At 36.5% G+C, this 24,241-nt stretch overlaps 1 protein-coding gene across 1 annotated transcript; it reads left to right on the forward strand.

Annotated features, from left to right (window-relative positions):
• Positions 1-99: 99 nt before the first annotated feature.
• Positions 100-11,500, forward strand: LOC143609956 (coatomer subunit alpha-1-like). The gene is made up of 4 exons (XM_077084565.1): positions 100-331; positions 886-1,380; positions 7,460-10,458; positions 11,220-11,500. Exons 1-3 carry the CDS (start codon positions 124-126, stop codon positions 10,411-10,413), a joined length of 3,657 nt encoding a protein of 1,218 aa, XP_076940680.1. The 5' UTR covers positions 100-123; the 3' UTR covers positions 10,414-10,458; positions 11,220-11,500.
• Positions 11,501-24,241: the final 12,741 nt, after the last annotated feature.

A 24,241-nucleotide genomic window follows, 5' to 3' on the forward strand; every position in this document is an offset into this window, starting at 1 on the left:
AGGTAACAATAACAGACAAACAACTGCCTCTACGTTCTTCTCTATCCCCAATTCAATTGCAACTTATAATCACATCATCTGATTAATTAATCAATCAATCAATCAGGTCACTTACGGAAGACGATGCTGACGAAGTTCGAGACGAAGAGTAACCGAGTCAAAGGCCTCAGTTTCCACAGCAAGCGCCCTTGGATCCTCGCTAGTCTCCACAGTGGTGTCATCCAGCTATGGGATTACCGCATGGGCACTCTCATTGATCGCTTCGACGAACACGACGGCCCCGTTCGCGGCGTCCACTTCCATCAATCGCAGCCGCTTTTCGTCTCCGGAGGTTTATTGCTTTTCAATTCCATTCAATTATTTTTACGTTTTTGTTGTTGTTAGATGACCTGTTATGTGCATTGATGATGATTGGATTTATATACTTTGATGTCTTAACTGATTCATACTTATTACTGCTTAGGGTTTTAAGTTTGTGATATTATGTTTCTGCAATGTTAAAATCTGAAAAAGCATGTGAATCATTTTGTTCTGTTTGATCTATTCATATAAACAGTTATCCTTGTGTCTTCTTCGTACTGGTTAGATCAAAGCCCTTACATATGCATCATGTGCATTGATGATGATTGGATTTGAAGCTTGTTATCTTGGTTTGGAGAATTTGATGTCTTCCGTGTTCACTGGACTTACCTGATTCATACAAATTAGGGTTTTAAGTGTGTGTCACACATATCGTTTTTCTGCAATGTTTAAAATCTGAAAAAGTATGTATGTGAATGTTTTGGATCTGTTTTGTTTTGATTTCTATATACATACGAACTGTTATCCTTGTATCTTCTTCATAATGGTTAAATCAAAGCCCTTACATATGAGTTGTACATGCAGGAGATGATTACAAGATCAAAGTATGGAACTACAAGCTGCACAGGTGTTTGTTTACGCTTCTTGGCCACCTTGATTACATTCGCACGGTTCAGTTTCACCATGAGAATCCGTGGATCGTTAGTGCCAGTGATGATCAGACTATCCGGATATGGAACTGGCAGTCGCGTACGTGCATATCTGTTCTGACTGGACACAACCATTATGTGATGTGTGCGTTGTTCCATCCGAAGGAGGACCTTGTGGTGTCAGCGTCATTAGATCAGACTGTTAGAGTTTGGGATATCGGTGCCCTGAAGAAGAAAACTGCTTCACCTGCCGATGATATCCTGCGGTTGAGTCAGATGAATACAGATTTCTTTGGAGGCGTTGATGCTGTTGTGAAGTATGTATTGGAGGGTCATGACCGAGGCGTCAATTGGGCATCGTTTCATCCTACCCTTCCTCTTATTGTTTCGGGAGCTGATGATCGCCAAGTGAAGATTTGGCGAATGAATGGTATGTGTTTTGTTATCTTGTCTTTTGTTAGTCATGCAATCTTGGTTTTAAAAGTTGGTTTTGATCCAAAAATCTGATGGGTGATGCGCAATGCGCATGCAACACGTACACTAGGCGTTAGTTATTAAAAATGCACTAAAAAAACTATTATAGATAATATGTCATTTTGTTAGCTTTAAACACTAAAAAAATTAGAGATTAAATTTGATAAATATATATAAAAATAACCTATAGTAGAACCAAAGAAGTTTTTATGTATAACCCAAAATAAGTCTTTTAACTTTATGTGTACAAGTAGTCTATGCATAAGGTACAGGTAATCTATCCAGGAACTTACGTTAACTCAAAATTGCGCACATCATACCACATCGTGCACGTCACGCATTATGTGATTTCGAGAGAATCATCTTCGCATCAGGGAATCCTAGTGCACCGCCACACCTAATGCGACCTCATCAGTGCATTGCGCATTATGCGCTCCTGATGCACGCATTTTAAAACCAAGCAAGTAATATGTTCTTTAAGATAAACTGTGCCACTTTGGCTGTTAAAAAGAAGGTTAAGTAAATTGCAATGTGTGTTTTTTGTAGAATGTTGTAGTGTTCAGTTAGTAAATGTATGTTACTAAGGTAGTGACTAGAAGGGTGTTCATTATTCGAATTGATTCAAAAAACCCTAAATTCGATCCGAACTGAATTCGAATTCGGGTTTCAGATATTTGAATTGAGTTCTTATCGTGCGATATCATTACCGAGCGCCAACATCACTGAAATTGCTCGACATTTTGACCTCATCGCGTGAACCGGTAAAACTATCCGCTCGATCTTGCTCACAAAAGTGTTTTTACAGATTCTTAAGGTTATGTGTTTATAGAGATCACAATTATTAAGTTGTTAGTTCAAGTTTTTTACTCAGAATCACTAGGTTATATGCTAGTAGATTGCTTTGTAAAAATCTATGAACGTGCAACTTTTACGATTCTGTGGAAACCCTTACTGTGGAGAGAAGTAGAGGCAAACCCAAATTGACATCGGATGAACGGGTGAGACAGAATTTGTTTGACTTGTGCCTCTCCTAGGAGATGATCGGTGATAGCCGATAGGTATTCTTAGAGACATCAGATTTGGGTTAGGGACGCTTTGGGGGGTACATAGATATGTCTTAGTTAGGTCTTTGGTTTGCCTTGGGGCTTTAGCTTCCCCCTTTGTATGACTTAGCCTCTATGATTAGCGGTAGTTTACAACCTCCTGTTGTTGTTATTATTATTATTATTTATTACTGTTACTGATTTAGTATGGTTGTTTGTCCTGATGGTCTTAGTTACGTTATATATTATATGCATGCTATATTCCACACCTGAAAAGAAGAGAAAAAAGGAAATAATAGTAATTTAAAAAAAAAAATAATAATAATAATAATAAAAGGAACAACCTCTTTATCTCTTGGGATAGAGGTAAGGTTAGTCTCCATCACCCAATCCCCAGACCCTACTAATAGCTTATGCTATGAGTGGGATTCTATTGGGTATGTTTGTTTGTTTGTGTACAAAACTTGAAGAACTAACAAGAACTTAAAAAGCTTAACAATTCTGATATCTATATTCACATAATCTTAACAATATGTAAAAAACTTTCGTGTACAAGATAGAGCGGCTGGTGTTCTCAATTGATGAGGTGAGGTCGAACCGTTGAACATTTTATGTGAGGTCGCACTCGGAGTCCAGGTCGCATTACAAGAACCTGATTCAAGGCCTAAATTCGAATTCTGTTTGAATCGAATTTTGGGTTTTTTGAATCCGATTTGCCATACTTGTTACCATCTCCTATTCATTGTTATGAATTTTCTTGTACCAAGTTGAAAATTACTACACTAATTTAAAATTTTCCACACGAATATTTTGATGTTATTACCAAAATGCTACAGGATTTTGTTGTTGAATCTATTAATTGATAGCATTAGTTTAGTATGGGCCTGGCCCTGGTTATTATAGCCAGCTCTAATGCTTTGTGTTTATCTATATATAGGACCCTTTTTATTCATAATAATCATAACCACAATTACAATTAAATACAACAGATTACCAAGAGTTTATCTTGGTATCAGAGCCTAGGGTTCTAGCTTTTCTGATCATTCCACAATGGCTGATCAACTTACAGCCTTCACAACTGCAGAAAAGACTTCACATAATTCACATAAGTTTGGCTTCACGTTAAACTCTACAAATTATGGTCATTGGAAACGCATGATTCAACCGTTCCTTACAACCCACAGCCTTTTCGGCTATGTCGATGGGAGTATTCCATGTCCTCCTGCAACCATCACTTCTCCAGCAACTTCTTCTGGAAAAGAAGGAACAGCCCCGGTCACCCAAGCCAATCCAAACCATACGATTTGGCTGTGCAATGATGCACATGTCCGAATGTTAATTATCTCTACTCTTTCGGAATCATGCTTTCAACACGTTCAAGGCATCACTTCACGTGACCTTTGGCTCGGTCTTGAACGGGCCTATGCCCCACGTACCTCCTCTAGGGAGTTTACCTTGAGAGCCCAACTGTTGAAGATTCAGATGAAAGGAGACGAGACGCCGGCTGCATACCTCGCGAGGGCACAGGAGTATGCAAACGCCCTTGCTAACATTGGACAACCAATGCCAGATAGAGATATTGTTATGCTTGTTGTTGCAGGTCTTCACGAGGAATACAATGGTGTCAAACAAACCTTATTTGCTAGAGAGTTTACCGCGGTATTCAATGAACTTCCTGGTCTCCTTGCCGACCACGAGTTTTTGATCCAAAAACCCAACATCGAGGTTGCCCCTGCTCAAGCATTCAATGCTGCCACAGCAGCCACTTCACCATCCGTTCCGGCTGATACGGTTCAAGCAATCCAGCAGCTTGTTGGCCGTCTAGGGTATCAACTACAACCTGCCCACAATGCCTCATCGAACCCCAATCCTCAAGCCTTCTACATTCCCACATTCCCAGTTATTCAAGACTATGCTTTCTAAATATCATTTACCTGTTTCTGTTAAGACTTTTGATTTTAAGTGTAATCCTTGTTCAGTTGGAAAATCTTCCAAACTAAACCTATTACCTTCTGATTATAAAAGTTCTCATGTTTTGGAATTAGTTTTTTGTGATGTGTGGGGGCCAGCACCTGTGACTTCCTTTGATGGCCACAATTATTTTCTGTTATGTGTTGACCATTTCTCAAAGTTCACGTGGTTATTTCCTTTAAAACGTAAATCTGATGTCTTTGCAATTTTTAAACAGTTTGTCACTATGGCTGAACGGCAGTTCTCCACCAAACTCAAATCGATACAAACTGATTGGGGAGGGGAGTTCCGAAACCTTTCCTCTTTCTTCACTTCAATTGGCATTATTCACCGTCTGTCCTGTCCCCACACCAGCGAACAGAACGATACAGTTGAACGCCGTCATCGTCATGTCGTTGAAACTGGGCTAACACTCATGTCACAGGCTCATGTTCCCCAACGTTTCTGGCATTATGCTTTTGAAACCGCTGTTTACTTGATCAATCACATGCCTTCTCGCACACACTCCACCATATCCCCCTTTGAACACTTGTTCAAACGTACACCTGATTTCTCCTTCCTACGGGTCTTCGGGTGTCGGTGCTTTCCTCATCTTCGTCCCTATAATCCTCATAAGATGGATTTCCGTTCTACACCATGCATTTTCCTTGGTTACAACACATCTCATCATGGTTATCGTTGTTTTGACCCTGTCACCGAACGCATTTACGTTGCTAGACATGTTCGGTTCCATGAAAACACGTTTCCTTTTCTTGCTCCGTCTCCTTCCCAACCCATCAATTCTACAACACCTATTAACCCATATGTTTCCTCTTATCCAACCGGTGCCATCCCGTTCTCTGAAGCATCCCAAGCTCGAACCAACCCTTTAGATCCGGACCAAGATACACCATCTCCTCCTCCTTCACCACCACCACAGCCCTCGCATTCATCCCCACCGATCCAACCCACACCGTCACAACCAGCCCACACTCTATCTTCCTCACAAGCCCAGCCTACCACTACCCAGCCTACTACCTACTCCCGTCGGTCCTCAACCCAACCAGCTCCTTCGGTCCCAGCTTTTGTCCGCTACTCTACCACCTCCGACCCATCCACTACTTCACAATCTACCCAATCCACACATTCCACTAGTACCACATCTGCTACCTCACCGCACCACCACCACCACCACGTACACGTCCACCAAACCTAAGACCTAACCCCAAACAGAACAACCCTCACAATCCAGCCTCCTTTCACACCTCCACCACCCCACCTGATATTGAACCTACCTCCTTTGCCATTGCCAACAAAGAATCTCACTGGCGCAAGGCTATGGCAGAAGAATACTCTGCACTTATTCGTAATGGTACATGGTCTTTAGTCCCTCGTGCCCCTGATACTAATATTGTTGATAGTAAATGGGTATATAAAGTCAAAAGGGATCAACATGGGGCAATTAAGCGCTACAAGGCGCGATTGGTTGCAAAAGGTTTTCATTAGCAGCCAGGCATAGATTACACTGAAACTTTTAGTCCAGTGGTGAAATCCACCACCATCAGAGTTGTTCTTTCACTGGCTGTCACTAATCGATGGTCCCTATGGCAGCTTGATATTCAAAACGCCTTTTTTACATGGGGATCTCAAGGAAACTGTTTATTTGACACAACCACAAGGGTTTGTTGACCCCCAGAGACCGAACCATGTGTGTCTCCTGCATAAGTCTTTATATGGTCTCAAGCAGGCTCCCCGAGCGTGGTTTGAACGGCTATCGTCTGCCTTAACTATTCTCGGATTTCAGGGATCCAAAACAGACCCCTCCTTATTTATATATTCTAATAATGGGACACTTATGTATATGCTTGTGTACGTTGATGACATCATTCTGACAGGGAATAACAACCAGGCTATTGATCACATTGTGCGGTGCCTCAGTTGTTCGTTTGCAGTTCCAAGACATGGGGTCGTTGTCTTATTTTCTGGGTATTGAAGTGGTTCGTACCGGGTCTGATGTCATTCTTTCCCAAAAGAAATATATCTCTGAACTGTTGGACCAAGCTAAATTGTCACAGTCAAAACCGGTACCCTCTCCTTGTACTGCCAGTGCAAAGCTTTCTCTTGGTGACGGTTCTCCTTTTGCTGATCCGGTTAAATATAGACAAATGGTTGGAGCATTACAGTATGTTACACTCTCCCGTCCTGACATTACCTTTGCAGTCAACAAGGGTTGTCAGTTTATGCATTCCCCTACTTAAAATCACTGGTCTGCTGTCAAACGTATCTTAAGATATCTCCACGGAACTGCTACACATGGACTCTTGATCTCCAGCAAATCCTCTCCTGTCCTACATGCCTACACCGATGCTCACAACTTAACAGCCTTCTCTGATGCAGACTGGGCTGGATGCCCAGATGATCGTCGATCCACGGGGGGATATGCTATATATCTAGGATCGAATCTTGTTTCATGGTCAGCCAGAAAACAAAAGACTGTATCTCGGTCATCTACTGAGTCTGAATACAAGGCCTTGGCTGATACAGTTGCCGAATTGACTTGGCTTGAAGCGTTGTTGACTAAACTTCGTGTTCCTATGCCGATACCTCGTATCTTATGGTGCGACAATCTAGGAGCCACATACCTATCTGCTAATCCAGTGTTCCATGCCAGAACAAAGCATGTGGAAGTAGACTTTCATTTTGTTCGTGAGAAGGTTGCTCGAAGAAAACTAGCTGTTCAGTTTATCTCTACTCATGATCAGATTGCTGACGTGTTCACGAAGCCGCTGCCATCGGACTGTTTTCTCCTTTTGAAGTCCAAGCTAAGAGTCGGCCCCCGGCCTTAGCTTGAGGGGGAGTATTAATTGATAGCATTAGTTTAGTATGGGCCTGGCCCTGGTTATTATAGCCAGCCCTAATGCTTTGTGTTTATCTATATATAGGACCCTTTGTATTCATAATAATCATAATCACAATTACAATTAAATACAACAGATTACCAAGAGTTTATCTGAATCTAATTTACTTACTTTTGTCTTTCAGATACAAAAGCTTGGGAAGTAGACACATTAAGAGGTCACATGAACAATTTATCATGTGTTCTTTTCCATGCAAGACAAGACATCATAGTATCAAACTCAGAGGACAAAAGCATACGCGTTTGGGATGCTACAAAACGTACTGGTCTTCAAACGTTCCGCCGTGAGCACGACCGATTCTGGATCCTCGGCTGTCATCCTGAGATGAACCTGTTAGCAGCTGGTCACGACAGTGGCATGATTGTTTTCAAGTTAGAACGCGAACGCCCCGCTTTCTCAGTCAGTGGTGACTCGTTATACTTTGTAAAAGATCGTTTTCTCCGGTTTTATGAGTACACATCTCAAAAAGATATCCAAATATTACCCATCCGCAGGCCCGGGTCAGTTAGTCTAAACCAGGGCCCACGAACCCTTTCGTACAGCCCAACTGAAAACGCGGTTCTAATATGTTCGGATGTCGATGGTGGATCGTACGAATTGTACATCATACCTAAAGATACTATCACTCGAGGAGACACGGTTCAAGAAGCTAAACGTGGGGTCGGTGGGTCCGCGGTTTTCGTGGCGCGAAACCGATTCGCGGTCCTTGAAAAGAGCACCAATCAAGTGTTGGTTAAAAACTTGAAAAACGATATTGTGAAAAAGAGTGCGCTTCCGGTTCCCGCTGATGCTATATTCTATGCGGGTACGGGTAACTTATTATGCAGGGCGGAAGATCGAGTATACATCTTTGACCTTCAACAACGGTTGGTTCTCGGTGACCTACAAACATCTTCTGTAAGGTATGTTGTTTGGTCAAATGATATGGAAAGTGTTGCTTTGCTTAGTAAACATTCAATAGTCATAGCTGATAAGAAGCTGGTTCACCGGTGCACGCTTCACGAGACCATCCGAGTGAAAAGCGGTTCATGGGATGATAATGGTGTGTTTATCTATACAACTTTAACCCATATTAAATACTGTTTGCCTAATGGAGACAGTGGAATCATTAAAACCCTTGATGTCCCGGTTTACATCACCAAAATATTTGGAAACACACTCTTTTGTTTGGACCGTGATGGGAAAAACCGCCCAATTGTTATCGATTCAACCGAATACATATTCAAGCTATCTTTATTAAAGAAAAGATATGATCATGTGATGAGTATGATCAGAAACTCAGAGCTTTGTGGGCAAGCAATGATTGCATACTTACAACAAAAGGGTTTCCCGGAAGTTGCGTTGCATTTTGTGAAAGATGAACGAACCCGCTTTAATTTAGCACTCGAAAGTGGGAATATTCAGATAGCGGTTGCTTCTGCTAAAGAGATTGATGAGAAAGATCACTGGTATCGATTAGGTGTCGAGGCGCTTCGTCAGGGTAATTCAGGTATTGTTGAGTACGCGTATCAACGGACGAAGAATTTTGAGAGGTTATCGTTTTTATATCTGATAACGGGCAATTTGGATAAGTTATCTAAAATGATGAAGATTGCTGAGGTGAAGAATGATGTTATGGGTCAGTTTCATAATGCTTTGTATTTGGGTGATGTTCAAGAACGGGTCAAGATATTGGTCAATGCTGGTCATCTACCGTTAGCATACGCGACAGCTAAAACTCATGGATTGAATGATATTGCTGAAGAATTAGCTGATAAACTTAATGGTAATATTCCTAATTTGCCCATGGGCTGGTCAGGTTCGCTTTTGATCCCACCAACACCTGTCACGTGTGGTGGAGATTGGCCTTTATTGAGGACCATGAAAGGGATATTTGAAGGCGGTCTTGATAATAATGCAAAAGGCGGAAACGAGGAATACGAGGATGCTGATGAGGCTGACTGGGGCGAAGAGTTGGATATTGTTGATGTGGATAATATTAATAATATCCAAAATGGTGATGTCAGCATGGTGCTGGATGATGACGAGGCACATGAAGATAACGATGAGGGAGGTTGGGATCTTGAAGATCTTGAACTTCCGCCCGATGTTGAAACGCCAAAAACCGCATCACGCTCTTCGGTTTTCGTGGCCCCCACGGCGGGTATGCCTGTCAGCCAAATCTGGGTGCAGAAATCGTCTCTGGCGGCCGAACACGCTGCTGCTGGTAACTTTGACACTGCAATGCGTTTATTATCGCGCCAACTGGGGATTAAAAATTTTGAACCGTTAAAGTCGTTTTTCATTGATCTCCACATGGGAAGTCATTCTTATTTACGGGCTTTCGCGTCTGCTCCGGTAATCTCGTTAGCAATCGAACACGGTTGGAGTGACTCAGCAAGTCCAAACGTCCGGGCCCCACCCGCACTTGTTTTCACTTTCTCCCAACTAGAAGACAAACTCAAAGCTGGTTATAAAGCGACCACAACCGGGAAGTTTACCGAAGCATTACGCCTCTTTTTAACGATTCTACACACCATCCCGCTTATTGTAGTCGAGACGAGACGCGAGGTCGATGAAGTTAAAGAGCTGATTATTATCGTCAAAGAATATGTTTTGGGCTTACAAATGGAACTCAGAAGGCGTGAGTTAAAAAACGAACCCGTTCGTCAACAAGAACTAGCAGCTTATTTCACTCACTGCAATCTTCAACTACCACATTTAAGGCTTGCATTAATGAATGCTATGACTGTTTGTTACAAAGCAGGCAATTTAATAACTGCATCAAATTTTGCAAGGAGGTTGTTGGAGACGAATCCGACTGCTGAAAACCAGATGAAAACTGCACGATCAGTTATGCAGGCTGCTGAGAGGAACATGAAGGATTCTACAGAGTTGAATTATGATTTTAGGAACCCGTTTGTTGTTTGTGGGGCAACTTATGTGCCAATATATAGGGGGCAGAAGGATGTGTTGTGCCCATACTGTAATTCACACTTTGTGGTTTCCCAGGAAGGTCAGCTTTGTACTGTTTGTAATCTTGCGGTGGTGGGATCAGATGCTTCTGGCTTACTGTGTTCTCCAGCTCAGATCAGATGAGTCGGATAAGTTTTCTTCATAATCTTGCCAGACTCAGTTCTTTAGGTAATCAATCTTTCTCTTGCTGGATATTTTATAAAATTATTATCAGTTTATTAATTTGCTTAAAAATACATTTTATGGTTGATTAGTTAAGGCTGTAAACGAGCCAAACCGATCTAGGTTGGACTCGGGTTCGAGCTCGAGCTCAAAGTTAATCTTGCGAGCCTCCAGCCGAGCTGACCTTAGCCAGGGCTCGACTCATCAAAAGCTCGTGGGGCTGGTCAAGCTGGCTTTTTTTTTAGTTTATAGAATTTTTTATTTTTTACACATATTAATATACAAATACTAAAATTAATATTTGTAGCATACATATGTTGCAAAATTTATAAACTACAGAAACTATAATTTGTATATTTATTTGGGGGGTTATAATTCATCTATTAAAGTTTGGTCTTAAATAAGCCAACTATAATTTTAAATATTAAGCAATTTTCATTATCATTTAATATAAACTACCGAATTCATAATTTGTATATTAATTTCTGTTATAGTTTTTCAAATGAGCCAAACTGTATTTTATTATAAACGATCCAATGAGCCAGCTAACGATCGAGCCACAGGCCAAGCTTGGCTTGTTTACAAAGGAGCTGATTTCGAGTGAGCTTCAAGCGAGCCGCAAGCATTTGAACAGCCCCAGACCCGTTAGAGGTTATACACAACCCGGAATTTCTTGATACGGATTTTGTAACTTTTGACAGGATATACATTTGTAGAAGACTTTGTTGTTTTTGGTTGACTGTGATTTGTGGTTTGACTTTTTACAGTTTAAACGTGCCTGGAATCCCAGTAGAGCAGAAGATTTTTGGCTTGTAGCTGATGTTTTATGCTGCTATATTAGGGAGGCCATCACATTAAACTGTAGATTAGATTTCGGTTATGGATTTAGTTTCTGGAGGTCTGATATTCAGATATTTGAATCGTTTTTGTTTTCTTGGAATATGTGGAACTGGGTGTTGTTTAAAGATGAAACGTTGCATTCACAAAGCGTGTCGGTTTGTGAGTGTTGGTTGTATGTAGTCCGTTTTGCAATAATATTTCAGAACTTGGATGCTTTTTACAAAGGGTTTTAATCATTGACATTTTGTTTCTAGCCTTATTTGATCACGGCTTGGCTTGTAAAGTTGGGGTCAGGTGATATCAGGATCCTGTTAGGACCAGTCAGGTTAAATCGTGTAAACGAGCTGACTGGAGTTTGGCTAGCTCGACTTGTTTAACTTAAAAGAGCTCCAGTAGCTTGGCTCACTTACACTCCTGGTTAAAAATTAACATTTTTCATATTTTATTAAATTTTAAAATATATTTATAAAATCTGGATGTTACAAAAACCGTTAAAATTCTTTATTCTGCGTCGTTTTTCAAATATCATTTTGGTAACGCCTCTCGTAAAGTTTCATCAATGCTGAATTATAACTATCAGTATCAAGTATAATAATAAAATGCTCTTAACTGTGTGATTCATTCTCCCTTAACCTTGCTCTCTTGGCATTGCTAGGATGGAAATAGAACAATAGTCAAACAAACATAAACTAAAACAACAAAGCAAGACTCGCTTTCTTTGTTCCCGTCTGTTAACTCTTATTATTTCATTTTAACGTGTGAGACTAATTCATCTTCAAATATAAAAGATTTAAATTTTTAATTAACTATCTTTTCTTGTACGAGGATTTAAATGAAAGTATAAAAAATCTAAAAAAAATCAGTGGGTCCGCCACACACAAACATATTTATTAGATCCAACTTCATACGACACTTGGCTTAATGAAATCTGGTGATGTAATGGTTATTTTCTCTCTTTGAAGATCAATGGTTCAAATTTCATAATAGAAGGGTTAGATAAATTTAAGCATCGAATATTTGGTGGAAAAAAAAAACTGAACTACATACTTTTTTAATTTCCAAATGCTCGATATACATATGATAAAACAATTCATTTGTTTTAGTGGTTTTATTAACATATAAATCGAGGTGGCAATTGAGGGAAAGTGAAGATTTAGGCTGGAGGCTGGTAGACTCAAGTTTTAATCCGATTTCAATAAGGTTTTATCGTAGTGGGTTTTCAGCGACGGGTTTTTCTTGAAAATGGAGATGGTGGACTTGACAACCAAACAATGTCCGCAGTCGTAGGTGTATGAGGTTGCTTTTTGTCATTGCTTATCTTGAGAAGCCGAGCTGTTATTCGTGGTCGTTAAAAAATGAAAATCGAGTGCCTTATAGAAGCTTCCGAATAGGCTTTTGTTTGTTTTAAGTGTAGGTCGTATGGTAGAGTTGTGAAAAGTGGATGGTAGGCACGTGTTTGAGAGCATCATGTGACCCTTTTATTAACACATCAATAATTGATGTGTCTAAAAGTGTATAAACAATTAAATCACTATATATAAATAAATCTAGGGAAAATCTAAAAAATAGTCCATCTAGAAAATAAGATTTCAACTTTGTCCCCTAAATTTAATATTTCTAAAAATGGCCCTCTCTATCTTATTTTTGACCATGTATTAGAAAATCTAACACGTCTTTGACGACATGTTAGCACAACACGTCGTCAAAGACGCGTTGGATTTCCTAACACATGGTTAAAGACGCTAACACGTCGTCAAAGGCACGTTAGATTTCCTAACACATGATTAAAGATGAGTTAAGCTTCCAAACACGTAGTCAAAGATATGTTAGCATCAAACGCGTAGTCGAAGATATGATAGCTTTTTTGTTTGTTTGTTTTTAATATTATATTTTTATAACTAGTTTAACTTATATTTGTTTTTCTTTTATAACTTTTAATATATAAAAGTTTTATATTATTTCGAATATACCGACGAGACATGCTTACTTTTACCTACTGACCGACATAAACTAACTCAAACTCGAGCCGTGCCAAATCAATATCGAAATATTCAATAAAATTTGACCCCGCTCGGTTTTAAATAAAATTTATGTCGGTCCGTAGATAAAAGTAAACATTTCTCGTCGGTATATTCGAAATAATATAAAATTTTATACATTAAAAGTTATAAAAGAAAAAGAAAATAAGTAAAACTAGTTATAAAAATATAATATTAAAAAAACAAACAAAAAAGCTAACATATCTTCGACTATGCGTTTGATGCTAACATATCTTTGACTACGTGTTTGGAGGCCTAACTCATCTTTAACTATGTGTTAGGAAATCTAACGCGTCTTTGACGACGTGTTAGCGTCTTTAACCATGCGTTAGGAAATCCAACGCGTCTTTGACGACGAGTTATGCTAACATGTCGTCAAAGACGTGTTAGATTTCCTAATACATGGTCAAAGATGAGTTAGAAAGGGCCATTTTTGAAAATATTAAGTTTAGGAGACAAAGTTAAAATCTCATTTTTAGATGGGGCTATTTTGGGGATTTTCCCAATACATTTTATAACTTGGTATTGAATAAATTGATTAATGCGCAATCTTGGGTCACATGTAGGGCCCATTTACGAAATAATAAGGACGTACACGGTTGGTTATGGACGGCTGGGGTTTGTTCAAAGATGCATATAATTTTTTTTTTATCTTAATCCGATTTTTTTTTAAATGACCAACCTCCAGATCGTATATACTTTACTTTCAAGTTTTAAAAATTAAATTACATCGAAACAGAAGGCAAGCGGGTAACAAGCTGCGTCGCTACCACTTTTTGAATCGTAAAATCCAATCTTTTAAAAACTACACTTGCTGATCTTTGAGTCATAATAAAGAATAAAGATATCTTATAAGCTGGTGACGGATTTAGAAAATTTTTTTATACAGTCGGAGGGGATCGTTATCAAAACATCACAGAGGTCAGTTGAAATATTAACATACTAGGTTAGATCCCGTGTTACACACGGGCGAAAAATATATAAAACTTCATCATCATCATTGTACTCAGTAAAATCCACAAATTGCAAGGCCATGGTAGGGTCTGAGAAGGGTAAGATGCAGACAGCCTTACCTCTACTTCATAGGAATAGAGAGGCTGCTTTCAGTGAGACCACATATGTGTGTGTGTGTGTGTGCGTGTGTGTTATATACATTTTAATGAATTGTAAATGTCAAATAGTCTAGCATTATTATAATTTATTATTATAAGGTAGCGCATTGTTATTTTAATGAAAAGAACTCGACATACAAAGACAAATATAGAAAAATTACAATTTTATGCCATATATATGAAACAAAAAAGACATATTAGTTAAAACTTTATTATCTACTCAAGTCATATGTTCTAAACTATGAAGCGTAAACATGTAGATGCTGTAATATAAGTTGAGTGTTACAAAAGACTATTTTTTATTGAAATTATAAAACATTTAAGTACTCAACATAAAAAATGCTAAAAATACGAATATAGCATGAGACGTAATTATAATTTTATTAAACCGAGTGTTTAATAAAGCAACAGTATAATCCAAACATCGTGACTTAAACCACAATTTCAATCCAAACATCCATACATCCAGTGCAAACGTTCATAAATAATTTCTTAAAATCCAATAAAAATAAAAATAAAATAAAATAACAAAGTCTCAAAATTTAAAAAAATAACAATGAAAACAATTAAATATCTTTATTACTCAATTAATGATAATTATAACAATTTATTTTGAAACTTTCTTCAACTTAGTAGTTAATGTTTAAAATTAATGTTCAAATTAATATGTGGAAATTATATAAATGGAAAATTGATGAGTTGGAAACCTATGTGGACATGCTAGTTAAATGTCATATGAAAACATTGTATTGCTTTAATAGTATAGTAAGATAAGATGTATACCTCTAAAAATATTTTTTTTTCACATGGTACGACTGTGGTCTCTGTTATAGGCTTATTCACTAGGGCCAGCCCGTAAGACTAATAAACCCAAGCCCTAGCTTAGGGCCACCAAATTTTAAGGGCCCCAATTTATATTTTTGTATCTATAAATATATATTAAAAAAATAAGAAAGTTTTATAGCAATCTGCTGTGTTGGCCTAGTGGTTCTTGTAGTTTCTTTCATGCTCAACATATTTGTTTCATAAGTGTTCGAATCTCACACTAGTGGTTCTTGCAGTTTCTTTCATGCTCAACATATTTGTTTCATAAGTGTTCGAATCTCACACAAGCTAAAGTTTTAGCATTTTTATTTTTATTTTTTTACAACTACATTAGAATTTCCCTCTAATTTTGTATTTAATCTCACTCAATCACTTAAACCTCTTTTACTTTCTATAAATGTTAGTAAAAGACATCTTAATTATAAGCAAAAAGTGTCCTTAATGTAATGACAGCATTTGTTATATAAACAATTTATTATTGTCGGTTCCAGATAAAATTTATTTAGCTTTGGGCCTCCAAATTGGTTGAAACGGCCCAGTCATTCACTTACAATAAATTTCATTAAACATATTTTATTGATATAATGTATAACAAATAGATTATTTAGTTATGTTTGACCAAAGGCTATTGCCCAAAAGAAACAAGGGGCTAAAGTCAAATTCTATAAAGTAGAGGGACTTGACATATGAAAATCAGAAAAAAGAAACAGTAAATTAGAAACACGAATGGCTTTTAAATACTAAGTATTATTACTTTGCACGTTGCAGCGGGAGCGTTAAATCATGAAACGGGCCAAGTTTGCATTATTTGTTCGGATGCACAAAAAGTTCAACATGTAAGAAATACCGGAATGACATAATGCTTCTTTTAGTAGGAACAAATTACACATATACAATGAACAATGACTTATATGTATAAAATACATTAAAGTTTTAACTACTCATGTGAAAAGATAACCTCTATGCACACATGTATAAAAGTCAGTGGTTAGTGTTTATGATGTGTTGCAAAACACACGTATTTTCCGCGCCTTTTATCTACGTGTTATATTATATTTTATGTGTTTTTACTTGATTTATATATGTTTTACATAGTTTTAATAATCATGTAGGTTTTGGGTTACAAGGAAGAGAAACCGGGACTTTTCGAGGAGCTTACAGCATTATACGCATACGATTCAAAGACAAGGCTCAAAGCCCGACCCATATGAATCATGGAGGCCCAAGTCTTACATTATATTATAATATATCAAAAAAGAAAAAAACCCTAGGCTTGGATCGCAGCTGGACAGGAAAGGAACAAGAGAAAAAGGTTTTTTGCAAGCTAGGTTTTGGTGTCTTAGCGGCTAGGGAAGGAAGAAGAAGGCAAGGACAAGTCTCGTGATCGTTTACCATCAATTTTACAGCCAAGGAGTAGCCCAGAATCACTCCATATCCTTCCATCTTTTACATTGTTCATCATATTATTTTACTTGTTCAATTGATTACATAGTTTTGCAATTGTGTTAGAGATTGACTTGTTTATGATTGATATTGATTGTTGGATGATTGTTAAGATGAGTTTAATGATGATTTTATTAAGTGTTCATGGCTGTCCAAATAATATGAAAGGCTAAACTTGTTAGTTCTACCTAGGAATGATGATAACTGTTAGTGTTTGATAGGTTTTATGGATTGTTTGATCAATAGACTTTAATTGTTATTGTAAAGTTTGATTTAGACATGAAATAGGTTGTGTTTAAGGGCTTGAAATTTTGTGATTCATTGCATAAACTCCGTGTGTCGGTTAATTAGTTTTGTGTTGATTGATCGGTGCATTGTTTGATTCTAGACTTTGTGTTTAGGGTTTGTTTGCGGTAGGTACCACCGTAGGGTTTTGTTGCATGATTATTGGATTAAGTACAGCGGTTAGACACCTTCTTTGAGACCGAGAGGTGATAAGAAGTTCCGGTTGTCTCATTGCCTTTGCATGCTAGAATAAGGATTGCGCGAGCTCGAGTTCGTTTCTTGTCAGGTTTAGGTGTTTTGAGCGACTAGTTGATCTATTTTGGTTTAAGTTGAATTGTTCCTCCATCCTTGGTTGTGTAGTATTCATTTCCATTATGGTCGAGTGTTGGTGAGACCGAGAGGTGATTTATCATTAGAACACGTTAACAATTGTTTCCCGGTTTGGTCGTTTTAGACGATTTTGAGTAGTTTAGGTTCATTGAGTGAGACCGAGAGGTGATCCAGTGAGCCCGAGCGATCCTTAGTCGTGTCATCTTTAGGGACTGGTGTCTAGATATCATTCAATCCATTAGCTTGTTAGGCCTACAATTTGATTCAGACCTAGGTAGACGTTTTTCTCCATCCTAAGTTAACACAGTTAGTTTCCCGTTAAGTTTTCTATTTTAGGCAACTTTTGTCAGTCAGTCTAGTTAGTTCAGTTAAGATAAAAGAATTCAAAAATCAATTAAATATTATTCTTAGGTAGGTCTTGTCTAGGGTTAGTGATCGTTAGCGTTCTTACGTGTCCACGTGTTCGATACTCGGACTTCCTAGGTCTATACTACTTGCGATCGGTACACTTGCCGGATGTGGTTTTAGGATTTTCGTTTTATATTTAAAGCTTAGTTGTGAGGGTCATTGTTATAGGGTTATCCGACGCACATCAGTTTATGAATAGTAACTTTTGTGAGGTAACTAACACATGTTTTTAATATTATATATATATATATATATATATATATATATATATATATATATATATATATATATAGGGTAAGGTTAAAATGAAAACCCAGTTGAGTTGTGAAAACCCGCGAAAACCCTATGTAACATCGTTTTTTTTTGGTATATGTAATATATGTTGTAACATTTAATACAAAACATCGAAACATTAAAAAAAAGAAAGATGTTTTGCTATTTTTTAACATTTTTTTACTAATTTTTATATATGTTTTCAGGATAAAGAAAAAGTAATATTTATATTTACATTTTTTATTCACTTTAATTGTGGACCACAAGATTTAAACGTTAATTAAAAACATGTGGTTGAGAATGAGTTTCTAGAGTTTTCACAACTCAAGTGGGTTTTCATTTTATACTTAGCCTATATATATATATAATACTTTGTATAGAAAAATCTATTGTATTTGCATGTATAATTATTCGTGTTTTTTTTACTGAGTACCACCCTTACATGAACTATTTTGTAAATTTAATATTTTTACCTGGTTCATAGGTCAACAATTAACCGTGGACGCATAAATCATGAAAACATTCATTGACGAGCGATAAGGCTCATGTGACATTCGTCCTTTAGTATTTTTCGTACTTCAAATAATTTTCAAAAGCTTGAAGCGAGAAGAAGGAAATCGAGGAAGAATACGAAGGTATCGTGGTCTTGCTTTCTTATGATTTCGTATGATATGAATTATGAAACCAATAGCTTACGTATATGCTTCGGTCTTATGGTTTGAAAACAAAATGTTAGAGAGTTATACTCAATAAAAAGTTTATGAATTGTGATACTTAGTATAACTATTTTAATATGATTTATGAAAAAAAGATGATAATAATAATAAAGAAGATAAAGAGTTAAGAATCTGTTAATTAGGTTTAGTTTCGATGGAAACTATATGAGATCGATGCTAATTGTTTCTTTGTTTATTGGGCCAATTTTCATGCTAAATGGTTGTGGGCCGGTGCAGGTCTTTGAACATCCACCTATACTAATAAAAGAAAATAATGCTGACACATGACATTCTGAGATTAATTCTCACTATTAAATTCCCACCCAAATCAATTTTCTTCTATTGATGGAAAAGAAAAAAAAATATTGATTCTAAGTATAGTATTGATTAAATTCAACATATCGTATTAATTGGTCAATCTCCATTGATTGAATTATTAATGCTATAAATTATAATGTAAACATACTAAATATAAAAAAAATATTAATATATGTAAAATTACGTGTCATAAAGATATTTTTTTTAAATTAAAATGCATATAAAAGAGTTTATGTTTAAAGAGTACAATAACATTTAATTATTTAAGATATCTTCATATTAAAGAAAATTATAATAATTTTGTTTACTATTTACAAATATTCAAATGTTTAATAAGTCTTAAAAATCATAGACAAATTTTTCATTTTTCATATTTAATATAAGACTATTATGACAGTTGAACAACAGTGTGTTTATAAGGACATAATTAAACTGTTCAAAAAGGAAAATCTGGTGTCCTTTTTGGTTTATGGTTTAGGGTTTAGTATTTAGGATTTAGAGTATGGAATGAAAAACATTTTTGTGAAAGATTTCAATTACATCTTTCAGATCTGAAAGCCTCATTGTTTTAAATGTTGCTTCCAGTGGCATTGCTTCATTATTGTATACCGATGGTAGAACAACTCATTCTCGATTTAAAATTCAAATATATTTGATGATATAAAGCGACTATATTTGTAATACATTTTGTAACGCCCGCTAATTCCGGTTTCAAGAATTAAAGCTTGTAGAGTATGTATAATTCTCGGGATTTATTCGACGTTTCTCATGATCCTTCTCGTCACCCCGGTACGTTATAATCACTTAACTTTCTCCCCAAATTGCTACACACTTCATACTGGAGGGACTAGGGTGTAATATATTTTATATCATAATATATAAAAAAAAACCTAACCCTAATGTTATTCAGCACCGATCGCAGCCAAGACCCCCCTGCTCGAATTTCTTCTGTCCAGCCAAGTTTGATCCGTAAAAACTTCAATTCAAGGTCGGTTTTATGATTCCCTATATCTTTTACACCTTAATTGATCATATTAACGCGCTTATTGGTCGTTAAGGTCGAGTTTTGATGATAACAGTTTGCTGACAGATTCGTATACGTTTATTGTAGGGTCTGTAACGTGATGATAATCCATTGTTTTTGATCTATTCTTAATTCCATGATGTTCTAATTTGAGTCTAGTTTCCAGAAAGGTATAATACGTAATTTTTGGATGAGATTTGAATGGTTTTTATGAATTTATAAAATCGAGTGTCAAAGCTGATGCGGGATGACGGATTCTGGTATGTCTTCCCGACGTCATAACATTTTTTCGACAGGTCCAAATTGGTTGGTTCCACTTCTGGAAGTTATTATTTTGAGTTAGGAACCAAACCTAATTGGAATCGTTTAATTTGGTTTGGTAATGAATTTTATAAAAATAAAACCATTTTGTTGCGCACTGAAATAGCTGCACGTACCTTGCTGTGTTGGAGGAATTTTTATAATTTTTGTGTCCAATAGAAAAATATAATAAAAATATTTTTATAAACCTAAGACATTTATTAAAGTCTGGTAAAAATTTAATAATTTATTTCAAAGGTTATCCTATGTAATTAAATTCATCTTCGCATGCTAAAATCTACATGTTTTACTCGTTATTGATCGATAAGTTCGTTTTAGGCTTAACCGGTGGATGTTCAATTGTGTTCTTGTAGGGGCTGTTTGAAGTGAGTTTTTGCACCACAATCATACTTAAAGATCATGTTCCGTATATCATACTTAAAGATCATGTTCATAGGTGTTCGTTAAGTTGATCAACTAGTTGTAGTTTGATTGTTATGTTCGGTTGTCTAGAATTGTAGTTTGGCGCGTTTAACGCGAGGGTTGAAGTGATTAACGACCAATTCAGCTTGGGGACACTTGGTTTGATGTACGGGCTGTTCAAAATTCATTTTTATAAATTATAGGGCTGAATTGGTTGTCGGTTACTCCAACGGGTCGCTACAACGCGCAATTGTGTTTATTGAATAGTTGGTGCGTTGTACTTGCGGGTTACCGACCCATTTGACTCGTGTGGCATCGTGTGGACTTGTTGGCTGTGATTTTATCATAATGGGTCCACACGGGCCTGAGTTGGATGTTAACGGCCTAAATGACTTCTAAACGCGCGTGTTAGTGTCACCTAGTGCTCTCGGGGGCAAATTGGGAATTCTTTATTCCCGGGAGTACCTAAGGGTCGTTTTGGTGAATGTGAGACCTCGGGGGCTGTTGTGATTAAATTTGATGAGGTCGAGGGTTTAGGTAACTCGAACCATGTTAGAACGTCTCGTAGGATAAACGAGTCATCTTGATGTCATTAGTATTGATTGAATGTAAACCGACAGGTGTTTGAGTTTTGGGATTTCTTAGGGATTCTCTAGCTCATGGTGAATCTGCGTCTTGTGTCAGGTGAGTTCTGGATGCCCCGTTTAACTCTTTTTAAGTTTTGGGCTAGCATGCACACCTAAACAATTTTGCTTGATGAAATGTTTTAAACTATTTTGCATAGGCTTGCTAGTATTGGTAGGCCTTGGAATGTTATAGAATGTGTGTATGTAGATATATATATTTTAGAATGGCCAATATTTGGCGAATGTTGTAGTCGTCTCGACTACTGAATGTTGCGTATGCCTACTTTGTGTTTGCATGCGCTGAATGTTACGTGTTTGGGTTGTACGTTTTCTCGGCCCTGAATGTTATTATTGAATGTTATATATATATATATATTTATATATATAGGAATGTACGTATAGAGATGTTCATACGTAAGGATGATTATTTATTGAATGTGATGACCTACCTGATGTAATTCCGTTTACAGTTTTAAAACCGTTGGAATGATTATTAAGACTTTTGTTACTTATTTAAAACTTGAACTCACTCAGCTTAAGCTGACTTTGTGTGCATGTTAGTGTGAGTTTCAGGTTAAGAAGAGGATGTCTTATCGCTTGAACGTGCACGAAGCTACTTGGATGGTGAAGGGCATACGGGATTTGAAAATTTTATTATTAAACATTTATTTTTAAAATTTTTTTTATTAAAGATAATTTTGTTGGTTTTGGGCAAAATTCCCGGGTTTTGGGAACTTATTTTGTTATTTACGTTTTCCGCCGAATTATACTCTGTGATGCTTATTTTAATGAAAAGAATTGTTTTTAAGTTTAATTATTTTTACGAGTGTTTTGAATGATTACCAACTGTGGGGTTCCCGGGGTTCGGGGCCTTACACATTTTTTACATAATATAAAGATACTTAATTATCTTTTATTTTATTTGTATTAAATTGTTTATTGTAATTTATACATTTACTTATACTGTGTAATACACGGGTTTCTAAAGCTAGTATTCTATAAAAAAAAATAAAATAAATAAAAAAAACAGAGAAAGTTGTTCAAATGGTCCATGAGGTTTGATCATATTGCAAGTTTGATCTCCAAATTTTAAAATTTACAATTTTAGTTCAAACGTTTGTGAGAGTTTGCATGTTTAGTCCCCATCGTTAATCACAGTTAATTTTAATATGAAAGTAATGTAATGTGTCATTCATGTTAGGGTAATTTTGTTTTCTTTTGTTTTTCAAATTTAGAACCTTAGAATAAAACACTTTCAAACTCTAAACTCATGCCGTAGGCGAAGGTCACAAAGTCAACACTATGAATTCTAGAGTTTGAGAGAAGATTATATTAAGGTTCTAAATTTAAAAAATACACAGTTACCCTGTGACACTCCGCAAAACAGGCCAATTTTCGTACAATGCTTAATTTTGATTTCTTTACGTTAATTCCTACTTGATTAAATTTTGTTAAATTTAATCCCAATTAGTATAGCATAAGCCCACGTGCACGATACACTGCATCTAAGTAATTTTTTTTATATAGAAATTTCTCAAACTTTCGGATTTATCCGACAAATACGGACGTTGGTGATCATTTTTTTTTAAAATGACTCGAATGTATTTAACGAACCAACAAGTTTTGATTCTATATTTACGAATATATTTTTATCGACAACAAATACGAGACGAACTACAAGTGCTTATTATTTATTTAAAACCTTACGATACGCCGGTACGTAAACATGTGAAACATCTAATTAAGTAAGGCTTGATTAAACTTGTAATAAATCTAAAACTAACAAATATTTTACAATGGAAATTATTAACTAATTAATAAACTTATTCTTTATGCTCGAAAACTCATGTCCCAAACGTTTGAATTATAAACATGCACACATTTCACAAGTTTGAATAAATTCAAAGCCTTGAATTATTGTCTGTTGCAAGAGATATACACACACATACCACCAATATGAATTACAAACAAATAAATATATATTCATAAGAATAAAGTACATGTACATAAGTCAAGGTCTTGTTACCAACTTTATCATTTCAATCCTTCTTTGTCTACCCACCCAATGTTCCAGCCAACTTACCATTCCCAAATCTTTCATTTTGTTAAACTTTACCATGTTGTCATATACACCACACATTCTCCATGAGTTGAGAGATAATATCTATGGCATATTATATTAAAGCCTACAAATACCTATAAGTCAAAGTTCACAGTATTAAAACTAATCATACCATACCCATCCCATGCTTCACCAAACCATCACCCTCATCTCCTTAAATCTCAGGCATCACATCCCAACCCCACCTCCAATACATGTAGCAAGTTTATATATTTAAGTTTAACATGGTAATTGAGCTTTTAATGCTAACCTCAACACTAACCTATGACCCTATCCTAAACCGGTTTAAAGAAACCAAAACCCACACATCATATTTATTGAAATCTATTATTTAGCCTCACCAAAACCCCACGTGCACCCTTCAACCAACTTTAAGCAAACTCACACTCACCACACATACAAAATGGAATGAAAAGTCAAAGTATTGCAAGATATTATTTCCCACCACCACTGTATAATAACCAACTTTCTTATTTTTCCTTATTTTTCGGACATCACCTCCCATCAAGAAATGGCCATCATCCCCACTCATTTGATTGTTTGTACACAATCATGCATGACCATCATGCATGATAATTATTTTATATAAGATAATTCACTAATCCATACTTCTACCTTCTACTCTAGTTCACACTTGCTACTTCCAAAACCCATACCTGATGTGTTGTAAAACACACTTGTTTTCTGCACCTTTTATCTACGTAT

Source organism: Bidens hawaiensis, unplaced genomic scaffold, assembly GCF_021521415.1.
Source record: "Bidens hawaiensis isolate Kalapana, Puna unplaced genomic scaffold, B.hawaiensis_p1.1 tig00021836_1, whole genome shotgun sequence".
Classification (NCBI taxonomy): Eukaryota; Viridiplantae; Streptophyta; class Magnoliopsida; order Asterales; family Asteraceae; genus Bidens; species Bidens hawaiensis.